Source organism: Zootoca vivipara, chromosome 13, assembly GCF_965207765.1.
Source record: "Zootoca vivipara chromosome 13, rZooViv2.hap1.1, whole genome shotgun sequence".
In the NCBI taxonomy this organism is placed as follows: Eukaryota; Metazoa; Chordata; class Lepidosauria; order Squamata; family Lacertidae; genus Zootoca; species Zootoca vivipara.
This window is the reverse complement of record NC_142596.1, coordinates 8,952,950-8,967,751: the sequence shown is the minus strand read 5'-3', so window position 1 is coordinate 8,967,751 and position 14,802 is coordinate 8,952,950. Positions and strand designations below refer to the sequence as shown.

Below are 14,802 nucleotides of genomic sequence, written 5' to 3'. Positions count from 1 at the left end.
ACTCACACAGGACCTTCACCGCCTTCACTGGTTCTGATTTGAAAGAGAGGTAGAGCTGGGTATCATCCGCATACTGATGAACACCCAGCCCAAACCCCCTGATGATCTTTCCCAGTGGCTGCGTATAGATGTTAAAAAGCATGGGGGAGAGGACAGAACCCCGAGGCACCCCACAAGTGAGAGCCCAGGGGTCTGAACACTCATCCCCCACCACCACTTTCTGAACATGACCCAGGAGGAAGGAGCGGAACCACTGTATAACAGTGCCCCCAGCCCCTCTAGACAGTTCAGAAGGATGTTATGGTCGATTGTACCAAAGGCCGCTGAGAGATCCAGAAGAACTAGGAAAAAGCTCTCACCTTTGTCCCTAGCCCGCCGGAGATCATCAACCAGTGCGACCAAGGCAGTTTCAGTCCCATGATGAGGCCTGCATCCTGATTGGAAGGGATCCAAATGGTCCGCTTCTTCCAGGCGTGCCTGGAGTTGTTCATTGAGAGATTCATGTGTGCTTTATAAATTACTAGAATGAACATTATGGACATGTAAGACCTGAAAAGAGAGTATTCTTGTAAAAAGAAAAACTTGTAAGAACTAAGAGAGCTTACATGTCAAAGAAGTACACCAACTGAAGATACAATAAGATAATTAATGGTGTGCTGTTACCAGGAACAGGGAGCTAGTATACAGTATTTGCTTTCTGCCATAAAATTAGATCTAAGAGGGACTCAGTGAAATGTACAGGCAGTTGATTTAACAAGACACCTTTAAGTTACTGTCACTGCATTTCATATTGTCCAAGCACAGAGAGACACATGCACACACACACCTCTCTACCTGTGAAGCTCAGTGGCATCTTATGAAGGCCAATAGGATAATTGACTTTTCAAAGAGGATTAGTCAGATCCATGGAGGACAAGCAATCACCCTTGGATGGTTATTAGCGTGCCAGGGTGTTCAGAAGATTCAGCCTCGTGCCAAACAAGTCCCTAAATCTCCCACGATTGCAAACTAGAAGTGATGGCTGAGGGATAGCTAATTGCCCTGTAGTTCCTAGTCACTTTCTCCTTGAGCGTCTGGACTGCCCAGTGCAGGAGAGCAATGCTACAGCTACACGGATGAACTTCAGACTCGCTCTCCTTGAGTGCAGTGTCAGCACTGGCCAGTGATGGATGTGTGTAATGAAAACATAATGCATACTGATTACAAGAGGGAGCAAATAGATGGGGCTGGAATACTTGTGTAACCTTTCATGGGACATACATAGGAAGTTGCCTCGTGCTGAGTCATATCCTTGGGCCATTTAGTTCAGTATTTTCTGCAAGAGGCATAGGCAAACTCGGCCCTCCAGATGTTTTGGGACTACAACTCCCATCATCCCTAGCTAACAGGACCAGTGGTCAGGGATGAAGGGAGTTGTAGTCCCAAAACACCTGGAGGGCCGAGTTTGCCTATGACTGGTCTACAATGACAGCTAGCAGCTCTCCAGGGTTTCGGACAGTTGTCTCTCTCAGGTCTACCTGGGCTTTGAACCTGAGACTTTCTACATGCAAAGCAGATGCTCTACCACTAAGCTGTGGATCTTCAAGATAGCTATCACGCTGACCATATCCAATGGTACCCATGCATTTACTGGTGGCGCAGTCTGCCATGTGCAGTTCAGTGTCCTGTTGGGTTAGAAGAAAGGTCCATCTGGTTGATAGCCTCATCATCCATGAATGTCTCTAAGCCTCTTTGAAGTCATCTAAGTAATTGATGACTCCCCCAACCCACCCACAATTTGCACTGTGTTTCATTTGCATTGTGCTTCATTATATTATCATCATTATCATCCTCATCCTCATCAAATGTCCAATGTTTCCTAGGCATACCTGGAGATGGTGGGGATTGAACCTGGGACCTTGTGCATGCAAGGAAGTTGGTCTGCTGCTGAGCTATGACCCTTCCCCTAGAGCTGCTGCCCTGGAGCTGGCATAGTTAATGCCATCCCATAGGGAGGAGAGAGGAAAAGGGCAAGCAAAACTTGCCACAGGAAGGTTGATGTTCACGGCGAGCGACACAAAACTGCCATTCAGTGAATTTATTTACATATCCGTGTACACTGTGCTGCACATAATCAAATTAAGAATTCTACCGCAAAAGGTGTACAATCTACAATGATGAATGTGAACAAGGCAATAGCGCTCCATGGTTTAAAATGCACAACTCGCATGCCATTACGTCAGGTGTACTAAAACTGCCACACCCAACCGGAACCAGAATGCATCACAGCGTAGGGTCAACAAGGATTGCTCAGCTGATCCATGATCAAGACTTCTTGCACCTCTGAGCGGTGGCTCCCATAAATACCTGAGGGGGAACAAATGCAAGCTCAGAACATAGGCTGAAGTCTCCCAGGTGTTTGCCTTCTCTCTCACGCCAGCCCTCCTCCAGGATGCTTTCAACCTCCACCTTGTCAGAGCTTTGCATGCTAACTCTTCATACGAGGCCTATAATGTGCTCTGACTGGGAACGTTATTTGATTTAAATTCCCCCTGATTGCCTGTTCAATTAATTGCATAACCATACCCTCTGCATAAGAGCGGGGAGAGGGGGGGGGAATCCTGCATAAATTTCATCTACTGCACTCCTCTTTTTCATCTTGTAAGCAATACACACTTTTTAAAAGCAAAAATCAAAGAAATGAACTGTTGGGAGCCCGCCACTGTATGTTGAAAGCTATTAATGTCCTGGTGAATTTCTTCTCCTGTTGTCTCAAAATGCATCAAGTGCTTTCATGTATAGCTAAGTTTAGTCTTGGCCAGCCTGGTGCCCTCTGTTACCACAGCACCCCAATCTCCAAGCAGCACGAGATTCTTAGGGTTCCAGCCACTTCTTCAGGGTTTGGTTTTCTTGGAATGAGGGATAGCAGAGACTTGGTGTCTTGAGGATATATGGTTTATTTACACATATATACAACCTGATCCTAAGATGGAGGGGCTCACAGCATTAACACTCCAAAAGATCTTTTCTTCTCACAGCCTTAGATCTGAGCAAAAATCAAGCATGACTCTGCCCTCTCTCTCACACAACTGCTTGGCTCTTGTCTCCTGACTACCAGCCAGGTGAGGGAGGGGCCCTACCCTTTTGTCTTTCATTACAGTCTTTAGGGCCATTAACTCACAAAGAAACTTGCCCGACTAGTTCAACAAAGGGATCCTCCATTTTAACCCTTGCTGGATCCTGGATCCCAGGGATTAGAAGGGACTGAAGCATCATACTGACTGACACCACCACCACCACCACCCAAAAAAACCTCACAACACCTCCATAAGTTTGGACTACAATTCCCATCAGCCCCCACTGGCTGTGATGGCTGGAGCAGAGCCATTGTCCAAAACACATTTTTATTATTATTGTAATTGATTTATTTACTGTACTGTATTTATAGCCTCTTAGTCGTTGAATGTTTTCAGTCGCAGAGCAGGTTACAGAGTAATGCAAATAAACAGAGAAAAACAAGATGCAAAAATTACAAAATAACATAAATAGCAATTCTGTCGTTGGGAAAGAAGCAAAACCGCAATAGCAAAAATTAATATTTCAAGTTTAACCGAATGCCTGGGGGAAACCAAACAAAGCGTTCAAGCAGATTTAAACAGGTCTTTTCCCACATATGGCAGCCCACTGCCTCCCTCTATGTCTCCAACCCAAAGAGGGACTTTCTCCATGCCAGCAGACTCTTGCGGCTTGGCTTTTGGGTAACTTAACTCCTTTCACCTCCCCCTTACTCTCCAACCAATCCAGGCTCTCACCCCAAGTAGAGTGGCAGGATCGTTGCCCACAAACATAGCCAACCCCCTGCAATGCCGGAATCTCTCACCACTCGTCCACAGCAGCAACAGAGCAAAAAGCATGCAGGAAAGATAAAGGGAGTGCCAATGAACCGCAACCGGTGTTTCTTTCCCCTTCCCAGTCCTGAGGAAGCTCACAGACCCCAAGATCCATTAGGCTGTTAGGCAGAGACCTGCAGATAGATTTGCTGGGCGCTCCCTTCCCTCTTCTCCTTTGCCAGCTGGCACAAACAGCTTTCTGGGTCCTCCAGGTCCATATGGGGTTGTATTCAGCTAACTTTTACTCAGAGCAGACCCACTGAGTTGGATGGACCCAAGTTACACATGGGCAATAATCTCAATGGGTCAGCTCTGAGTAAAAGTCTGTGGGCTACAAGCCAGATAAGACACCAAATTGACAAAAGCTGACAAAGTGTTTAAGTTGCATTTTCTGGAGCATGTCATACTTGCCCTCTGGCTATTTCACGGCAATCCCCATTGCGGCTTCGCTGCAATGTAAAAAGCATGATTGAGCATGACTCTCAGACTGCATGCATGCCCACAATCTTCCTTTTTGGGGGGATATGAGGATGCTCAAAAAGGAATGGTTGTTGTTGCTCAGGGTATATTTGAGGCAATTGTTAAAAGCCTTACGCCTCTCCCAGAAGTGATCAGCTCTGTTTGGCTTGGCAGAGAAGCATCCCCATCTACTGGGCATTTGAAGGAATGCAACCAGAAGCCACCCCAAGGGCTACTGACTTGTGGTGGTCATGGTGGTGGTTTGCAGAAGTGTAATTTTTATAGCACCCCTGAGATGGTGGGGTGAGGAAGGGAAGGGAAACGGCAGTGCTCCAAGAGTCACTTGCATGCTTGGTTGGAAATCCGATTGATGTTCTCCATGTATTTCCATGTGTTTTTCCTGTGTTTCCCAACCTGGCATTGGCCAGATGTTTTGGATTACAACTGCCTTAGGGCTAGTGGAAGTCATAGTCCAAAATATCTGGAGGGCACCAGGTTGGGGAAGGCTGCCATATACCATGGAGAACATTGATCACATTGACCGGCATTGAGGAATGCTGGTATATGGAACTTTGCAGCCTAAGCGGTATTTTAATTGTGTGGCCTTCGTTAGGTTGCAAGTTTTGAGGCAGGAACTTGTTTCTTTCAACTGGTTATTATCAATGTCTGGTTCTGTGGTAATTAAATGGCAGTAGTAGCAGTATTTTATGAGCTCCAGCAAGGACCACAGTGGTGTGCTTAGTTTCTGTCCTGAAAGTCTCTAGGAGAACTTGATAACAACAACAACAACAACAACAGCAACAAAAGGTAAAGGACCCCTGGCAGTTAAGTCCAGACGCGAATGACTCTGGGGTTGTGGCGCTCATCTCGCTTTACTGGCCAAGGGAGTCAACGTTCGTCGACGGCCAGCATGACTAAGCCACTTCTGGTGAAACCAGAGCAGCACACGGAAACGCTGTTTACCTTCCCGCCGGAGCGGTACCTATTTATCTACTTGCACTTTGACATGCTTTTGAACTGCTAAGTCACGGGGATTTGAACCACCGACCTTCCGATCGGCAAGCCCTAGGTTCTGTGGTTTAGACCACAGCACCACCTGCATCCCGTGTAACTTGATAACAAGCAAGTGGTAAATCATCATCATCATCACACCAACCCTGTGAGGTAGGTTAAGCTGAAGAGTTGTTGACTATCCCAAGAGCTTCATGGCTCAATAGGGACATTTGCCCAGGTTCCATTGACCTCCGTCAGCAATCTAAGCCCATGACAACAACAGATGGGAGAGTGAAGGAGGGGAGTCACATGATGCCTGAATCACGTGAAGCTATTTCTTCAATGGGTGCATCCTGCACAGTTGGTAGAGCATGAGACTCATAATTTCAGGGTCGTGGGTTCGGGCAAAAAAGATTCCTGCATTTTATCGAGGGGATGGAGGACTCCCCTATGAAGAAAAGCTGCAGCATTTGAGATTTTTTAGTGCAGAGAAAAGGCAAGTATGAGGCAACATGATAGACATTTATACAATTATGCATGGCACGGAGAAAGTTGATGGAGAAAAGTTTTTTCTCCTGCTTTCATGACACTAGAATTCAGGGACATCCAAGGAGCTGGATGTTGGAAGATTGAGGACGGATCAACGAAAGTACGTCACACAGTGCATAGTTAAACTATGGAACAGTCCTGCAGGACAGATGGCTTTAAAAGACAAATGGCTTTAAGATTGATCAAATTCGTGGAGGAAAGGGCTATTGATGGGCACTGACCCATGTTGCTTGCATTGTAATATCATGCTAGCTTGAAATACAACATTGAGGGCCAGTCTATACCTCAGCTTAACGTGGATCACCTCATCCTTGTAGCATTTTCCTCCTCCCTAAATCTTGAGGGTCTCTATTCTTTGAAAAACCTAATAAGACAGCTACATCAATTGCATAGGGAATCTCCATGTTTAGGAATTCCCTGGAGCCAGAAGATCCCTTCCTCTTGTGCGTGGGTGGTGCTGTTTTGGCTACATAAGTAACAACACTCACTGCCTGAACATTGTAAATAGAGGGAATGGTACAACACCCATGTTGGAAGTGTGATAATCTCACACTGGTATAGAAAACCAAAAAAAAAAAACAACCCACCAAGTTATGCCTGCTTGTAACACTACAGATCTATGCAATTAGAAGAATCTCAAAGAATTGCACGTGGGGTATTAATTCTCCAGAGGAGGTGGTGGCTGATAACACACACAGGGACACAGCATGTAAAACATAAATCGTTGGAATACACAAACCCACACTGAGGAAAGTTGGTACAAGCAATAAGATATTTCATCATTCTCAGAGTGTGGATAGATGTATATAAAATCAAGAGCCAGCATGAGTTGTCTCACTGTATGTAGGAATATGGAAAGCTGCCTTATACAGACTCAGACTGCGGATCTATCCATCTTGTAGGGACGCGGGTAGCGCTGTGGTCTAAACCACTGAGCCTCTTGTGCTTGCCGATCAGAAGGTTGGCGGTTTGAATCCCTGCGACGGGGTGAGCTCCCATTGCTCTGTCTCAGCTTCTGCCAACCTGGCAGTTCGAAAGCACGCCAGTGCAAGTAGATAAATAGGTACTGCTGAGGAGGGAAGGTAAACGGTGTTTCCATGCGCTCTGGTTTCTGCCACGGTGTTCCATTGCACCAGAAGCGGTTTAGTCATGCTGGCCACATGACCCGGAAAGCTGTCTGTGGATGGGCTCTTTTTCCAAAACCATCTGCTTATATACATTATTTACACAATGGGCCTTGCGTGATTGGCTACTTCAGGGCTACACCTGTGGGCCAATTATATTGTGGATTGACTTCTGCCTGCAGCCTGATTGGCTGCTCCTACAGGCCAATCAGGTAGCAGATTCACTTCTGCCAGCCGCCTGATTGGCTGCTCCAGCAGGCCAATCAGGTTGCGGATTCACTTCCACCTGGAGTTGGATTGGGTAGCTCCCGCTGATTCTGAATCCTATTGTTCTAGGATTCAGCTCAGTACATAACAGTGGACAATTGAGACAGATTAGAGATTCTGCTGGTTTACTGCCCACCTTCCTGCAGTGGCATAGCATGGGGGGGAGGGGCAGGTACAGGGCTGCAAAATTTCAACATTCGGTGCTGCCTCAACACAGCTGCGTGCTTCCATCGCTGGACTCCGTTGAAAATAGCTTATCCATACGAACCAGGAAGTGACCTCTCCAGACAATGGAATGATTCTTCTTTTCTTATTTCTGTGGCTGAGATCACCTGGGTGATCCATTTCCCTCCCCACCCCACTTTGCCCGGGCCCGGGCCCTGACAACCCACGCTACACCACTGCCTTGTTGCCCTGCCCATGGGGCTGTCCCAACATACCATCTGCCCAACTCATGTTAGGAGTGAGGGCAGCAAAGAAGGCATACTTTGCCACCTCCATTGCACCCTCATTGTGGTGTCCAGCAGAGCTCTCCTGGTTAGTGTAGGGTTTTAAAGCCTGGCCCAAAGGAGGTGACAGATTGGAATGCTCTTCCCAAAGAGGCTCACCTGACACCTTCATTACAGATCTTCAACTACCTGGCAATAAAAAAGGAAAAAATCCTCCTCTCCCAGGCCTTTGGCTAATTAAACAATTTATGGCCTTTTATAGTGTGGTGGGTATTGTTTTTGCTTGTAATTATGTTTTGATTTTTTGTGTTTTTGTATTGTAAACCATCCTGTGATCCTGGGATGGTGGGCAGTATAGAAATTTAATAACTAAACCATGGGTAGGCAAACTAAGGCCCGGGGGCCAGATCCGGCCCAATCGCCTTCTAAATCCAGCCTGCGGACTGTCCGGAAATCAGCGTGTTTTTACATCAGAAAAATGTGTTCTTTTATTTAAAATGCAACTCTGGGTTATTTGTGGGGCCTGCCTGGTGTTTCTACATGAGTAGAATGTGTCCTTTTATTTAAAACACATCTCTGGGTTATTTGTGGGGTATAGAAATTCATTCATTTTTATCTCTCCAAACTATAATCCGGCCCCACACAAGGTCTGAGGGACAGTGGACCGGCCCCCTGCTGAAAAAGTTTTCTGACCCCTGAACTAAACCATAACAAGCTCAGCCTTTCCTCTTCAGTTGCCAGGCACACCTTCCACTGCTAAAGGTTATCCCTTCCTGGTTTCAGCTCTCCCTCTCCCCGCCCCCCATGCTTCTGATGAGCTGTTTGTCTTTTGGGGTTGATTGAAAATGCTATTTGTACTATTATACCTTTTTATTTTAAAAAACCACAGCACCTTCTCTCTCTCTCTCTCCCTCCCTCTCTCTCTCTCTCACACACACACACCCCTCCAGTTGTTTGTCTCTTGACTTCCCCAGGGAGAGAAAAGAAAAGACCTTAACTCAGCAGCAGAGTTCATGCTTTGCATGCGAAATCATCAAGATTCTATCCCTGGCTTCCCTAAGAGGAGCTGGGAGAGAGCCCCATCTCAATCCCTGGAGATCCACCTCTGCTCCATGCGAATAACGTTGAGTTAGATGGGCAAATGGTCTAACTTATGAGCAGGGCTCTTCCCAAATTCACAGAAACCCAGGCCCCACTTAAAACAGTTGAGGCATCCCCCCAAGGCAACTTGGGAAGGGCGGGGACACACACACACACACACACACACACACACACACACACACACCATTCCCATCCCAGAGCTACAATTACCAGAATTCCCTGGGAAGAGGCATTGATTGTTAAACCACTCCGGGTATTGTAGACCTACAGTTCCCATGGGGCTGTTGAAGGAAGCAGTGGCAGTTTAAAGTGGTACGATGCTGCTTTAAATATATAGGGCAGATGGGCTCCCAGTTAATCAGTGCTTTGCATGGCTTCTTCTGTCCATAGCTGCCAAGTCTCCCGCTGAAAAATGCGGGGTCAGCAGCGGCGCGGCACCGGAAGTCACTTCTATGCATGTCCGGACATGCGTAGAAGCGACTTCCGGTGCCGCGCTACCCATGTCTGGGCACCGGAAATCAGGCAGCGCCAGCACCCAAAATGGAGCTTCCCTGGCAGGTAGGAAATCTGGGGGATTTGCGGGACTTTTTCCAATCCGGGCTGCCAGCGGGAAACGGTTTAAAATACGGGGGTTTCCCGCGAAAAACGGGAGACTTGGCAGCTATGCTTCTGTCTCAGACTGTCTCGGTGAAAAAGGTGGGATTATAAATACAACTGACCAATCAATTTATGTTACGATGCTAAGTAAATACTTTTGGGAATTAATCAGTTAATGGAATTACGAGAATGGATTCCAAATATCATTCTTACAAATACTGTAATAGGTTAAGATAGTGCTTTTTTCCTAAAAAATATGTTTAGGGGTACTCTCATTTCCCTACTCATATTGAAATACCGCCCCTCAATGAGACCAAACATAGAGTCACAAAATGTTTAGGGGTATGCGTACCCCTGCGTCCCCCCAGAAAAAGCATTGGGTTAAGATCTGGTAAAGTACAGGAACAACCTTGTACAGTATACAGTTTTGGGTTTTTGTCCCCTACCCCTTTTATTTTTCCATCTACACAGGTTCTGTTTTTCTTTTTCTCTCTTTTATTGACGTCTCACCATGTTTAGTGCATCTACGATTGTGTACTTTTTGAACTTTCAATAAAGATGTTAACAAAAATAAAAAATAAAAATCAGTCAGTGGAATTAGGGCCTCCAAGCGCTGGATGGAGAAGCTGGCGGGGGTGACCGAATCTGCCGGCAGCCGCTCCCTAACCCCTCTCGCTCTCTTTTCTCCCCAAGGTGGTGAGCCAGATTGACAAGCTGACTTCAGACTTTGAGTTTGAGCTGGAGCCGGACGACTGGACCACAGCCACCGTGAGCAGCACATCCAGCAGCGATAAGGGAGGTGGGATGTTTGACCTCGGGCACCTCGATTTCATGACCTCAGATATCCTCTCCGACAGCTGGGAGTTCTGCTCCTTCCTGGAAGCCTCCACCCCGTCTGATTCGGGCGATGGCTCAGAGCAGCAGCAAGGCCGCCAGCCCGACTACCGGCTGATGAATGGCGGGGTGCTGACCCCCAATGGACCCCGGGTGGAGACCCCAGACTCTTCCAGCGAGGAGGCCTTCAGCTCTGCTCTGAGCCACAAAGCCCAGCACCAGAGGACACCTGGAACACGGGAACGAGTGAGGTTCAGTGACAAAGTCCTCTATCACGCTCTGTGTTGCGATGACGACGAGGAAGCGGACAACGCCCCACCTTCCGAGGACCCTCCCGAGGAGCCGAGCGAGGTGACACACAAGGCGGCGCCCGCCGTCAAGGGAACACTGCGGCGGTCGCCTCATCTGAGTAGCGCTCAGCAGCGGAAGCTGACGCGGAACAGCAGCACCCAGACGGTGTCGGACAAAAGCACTCAAACGGTGCTGCCCTACGTCTCGGGGAAACAGAAAGCGAAAAGCAAGAACTGAGCACCAGCGGGGCAGGGTTTGGGGGAGAGGGGAAAGCTGCAGATATATATATAAATCTCTCTATATATTTAAGTCAATAAATGATAATGATATGATTACAAAAAAAACAAAATGGTGACAGGATATCATCGTGAACTACCTAACCATAATGTTGAGACTCAGGGATTTATTTTATTTTTTAAAAAAGATCTGTTTTATTTATTGAATGGCTTCCCTTTTTTGCAGCTCAGTAAATGTGTGATGCTTATACACAAATATCACACACACACACACACACACACACACACACACACACACACACACACCTCTTATTAGGATGCTGGTGCCTTTTTGGCTTTCTTGAAAGAGCTCCAAAAATATGCCCCAGAAGATCAGCCAAGTTTCTCTGAACAGAGTGATTGGCAAGCAGTCTCCCCCAAAACATATTGGGAAACAAGACTGATCTCAGGAGGCTGGAGAAAGCTGGTGATGGGCAAGTGATGTGGAAGGAATTTAGGCTCCCCGTTTATATACAATGTGAAGCCACGACAAGCTGCTGACTGTTGCTTTGGGTCTGCCTTGTGAATCCTCCAGCATCGGTTGATATTAAGACTGCATGCAAACTATACATTGAAGGCACATGGCTTTCTGCTAAGGATCTTGGGAACCTGCAGTTTACCCCTCACAGAGCTCAACAAACTACAATTCCCAGGATTATTTGGGGGAAGCTATTGATATATATATACAGTGGTACCTCAGTTTAAGTACACAATTAGTTCTGGAAGTCTGTACTTAACCTGAAGCGAACTTTCCCATTGAAAGTAATCGAAAGTGGATTAATCCGTTCCAGGCGAGTCTGCGGAGTACTTAAACTGAAAGTACTCAAACCGAAGCGTACTTAAATGAGGTATGACTGTATATTCAACAAAGTTTTACTCAGAGTAGAGCCACAGAAATTAGGTCTACTCTGAGCAAAATGCAGTTGCATAGCATCTGTGCTTTCAATGTATGGCATGTACACATCCGAAGACTCTCTCAGCTTACAGGTTTGCGAGTTTCTTCCACCATAAATGCTAAAGGAAGCCCTTTCAGACTCCACAGCCCACATTTTGGCTAACTTGCTCCACTATCACCTTGGAAAGCCAGGAAGATAATGAGAGGGTGCGTGCAATTTGTTCTTCTTTTTCATATTCCTCTCCCCCATCCATTCCACCAAAGGGCTTGGCTTTCCTTTGCGTTTTTAAAATTTTTATTAACTTTTTGAATTTTACATTTCAAATTGAACATCTTCTGTTATACCATACATTCATTAACTCCCCCCCTCCCCTTCCAAGGTTCATTTAACTTATTCACCATTCCTGCATATTTTGATATATCCATCCGATTCTATTTCCCTATCTTACATCGCTTCAATATATATCATTCTGTTGCATTTTACTTTAATGCTGCCAACATTTCCAACTGTACACAATTGTTTTCAAAATATTCGACAAAGTTTTTCCACCCCTCTTTAAATAGCTTTCCTTTCCCCGCCTCCATTGCACATTTTATCTTCACCGCATGCCTGTGAGGTAGTTTAAGCTGAGGGGTTGCAACTGGCCCAAGGTCGCCCGGTGACCTTCACACTATTTTGCTGCAATGTCCTTTGGGCAGGGCTGCCCTTGAAGAGAACTTAGAAAATTCAGTTGGGCCAAAATGCAACAGCCAGATTATTGGCTGTTGGCCAAGGTTTCATTTAAAGTTTGTATAACCCATTTGAAAACTGTTTGCCAATTCCATGTGCTCACGTTAGTATTTAAAGCCATAAACAACTTAAAGTCAGTGCGGTGCAGTGGTTAGAGCAGGCATCCCCAAACTGCAGCCCTCCAGATGTTTTGGCCTACAACTCCCATGATCCCTAGCTAACAGGACCAGTGGTCGGGGAAGATGGGAATTGTAGTCCAAAACATCTGGAGGGCCGAAGTTTGGGGATGCCTGGGTTAGAGTATTGGACTAGGACCCAGGTGACTAGAACCCAGGAGCCCCGGTCAGCCATGAAGCTCACTGGGTGACCCTTGGACCAGTCCTTGCCTCGCAACCTGGCCTACCTCACAGGGTTGTCGCAGGGGTAAAATAAGGAGGTAGAGAACCATGTACATCCAGTGCTTTTTTTCTTGGGGGACGTACACCCCTAAACATTTTGTAAATCTTTGTACTTTTGTCCATTTACTGTATTTCTTTTTCCCGATTTGAACTATAAAATGGTGGTTTTCTTGAGTCAAAATGAGAGTACCCCTAAACATTTTTTATATAGAAAAAAAAAGCACTGTGTACATCACTTTGAGCTCCTTGGAGAAAAAGGTGGGATTTCGTTGTAATAGATAAAGACTGCCTCGTTCCCTGCAGACCTTCTCATGTGTAAAGATCAGTAGGTGGACCTCTGTTGGCAATCCCACTTCCACTTCTGAAGTGCAGGGAATAGAGGCCTTTTTCTGAGGCATCCCCCAAATTGCGAAAATCCCTCCCCTCGGAGATGCACCTACAATCTTTCTTATACAGCTTTCACCATGTGCCAAAGGTGCAGATCTTTAACCTGGCCCTTGACACCTGATAGATGCTGATATAGATATAGCTGAATGTAAGTTGAGCAGTTAATGCGCATAAGAAGCTGGTATTGTAGACATTGCCCATTCGCAGGGCCAGCTCAAAATGTTTTGTCAGGAGACAGAAAATGCAATCCCACGTACTGCTGCCCCCTTGTCCTCAGCCCACCTACCCCTCCTCCTCCTCCTCCTCTAATGCATGCCCACTGCCCAACCACCCAGAGTGGCAGGGTAGGAGGCCAGACAAGAGCTGGCAGCAGTGGGTAGACAGCAGAGGGCATGCAGCAGAGGAGGAGGAGGCAGTGAGCAGCATGCTCCATGAAGGCCAGGTGTGCCCCGCCCCATCCCAGCTGTCTGGAACCTGCTGCCCTCAGGCAACTGCCTCGCCTTGCTTCATTGCTGGGCCAACCCTGCTCACATTTCATTGAGATTGTACACATTCCCTGGGCCATAGCTGCCAAGTCTCCCGTATTCTCCGGGAAATCCCCGTTTTTCCAGCTGTTCTTAGCTGAAAAAACGGATTTTTTTGTTTTTCCCCGGTTAATTCTGGCGCAGCGGCCATTTTGGAACTGGGCGGAGCGTGCTCAGAAGCGACTTTTGATGCTGCTCTGCCCAGTTCCAAAATGGCTGCTGTGCAACTTCTGGCACGGTGGCCATTTTGGAACTGGGCAAAGCAGCATCAAAAGTCACTTCTGAGCATGCTCCGCCCAGTTCCAAAATGGCAGCAGCGCTACTTCCGGTCTGCTACTTCCGGCCCGGTCCCTTATTTCTTGGGCAGCAACTTGGCAGGTATGCCCTGGTCAATCTATGTCATCTCCAAAAGGCCTTGGGGAATGCACGTAGCTCAACTTCCTTCTGTACGTTCTCCAGAGATGCACAGACACAATTCTGGAGAATGTACAAAATTCAGTCAAACCCGAGTCTCTCCCGTCATCCTAGCCTGAGTCTAATGATTCCATTGTGCTGATTCTATCTGCCCATCCACTAGGTAGGGCCTCCTTGTTAAGGCACTGCACTTAGAAGGCTGGTGTTCTGTTCCTGTCCAGAGTCCCTCTTCCAGCCCAAGCACTCACCCCCTGCAGATCATTCCTATGCATTCGTGCCAGTCCTGTTATGGGACCATTGGTAAGGTTCCTCCTTGGGTGAAGGGCTGACCTCTCCCCCATCACATGGCTTAATGCACACTATGGCCATTTTCTGGACAGCACTGAACAATAATCTCAGCATGGGCTGGAGCTTTCAGAAGACCAGTCATGGTTCCTAAAAGGTCAACTGATGGTGATTATGCTGCATTAAGAAAGGATTACGCAAGTCAGCCTCATAGAGTGCAGAATCGACGAGTGTCACATCACCCCCATGGCATAAAACCAATTATTGTAAGAAGCAAAGCCTTTGTTCCACTCATAAGCATTGAGCACTTTCCATCCCTTGTCCCAGGAGAAAGGACCATTGTATTTTTTGCAGTGGTTTG

At 46.9% G+C, this 14,802-nt stretch overlaps 1 protein-coding gene across 1 annotated transcript in view; it reads left to right on the top strand.

Annotated features, from left to right (window-relative positions):
• INSYN1 (inhibitory synaptic factor 1) overlaps positions 1-13,001 on the top strand; it is a 124,693-nt gene extending 111,692 nt beyond the window's left edge. The window contains exon 3 of the mRNA XM_088656951.1: positions 10,102-13,001. Coding sequence (XP_088513077.1) covers positions 10,102-10,770 — 669 coding nt within the window. The 3' untranslated portion in view covers positions 10,771-13,001. The remainder of the gene's footprint in view (positions 1-10,101) is intronic.
• Positions 13,002-14,802: the final 1,801 nt, after the last annotated feature.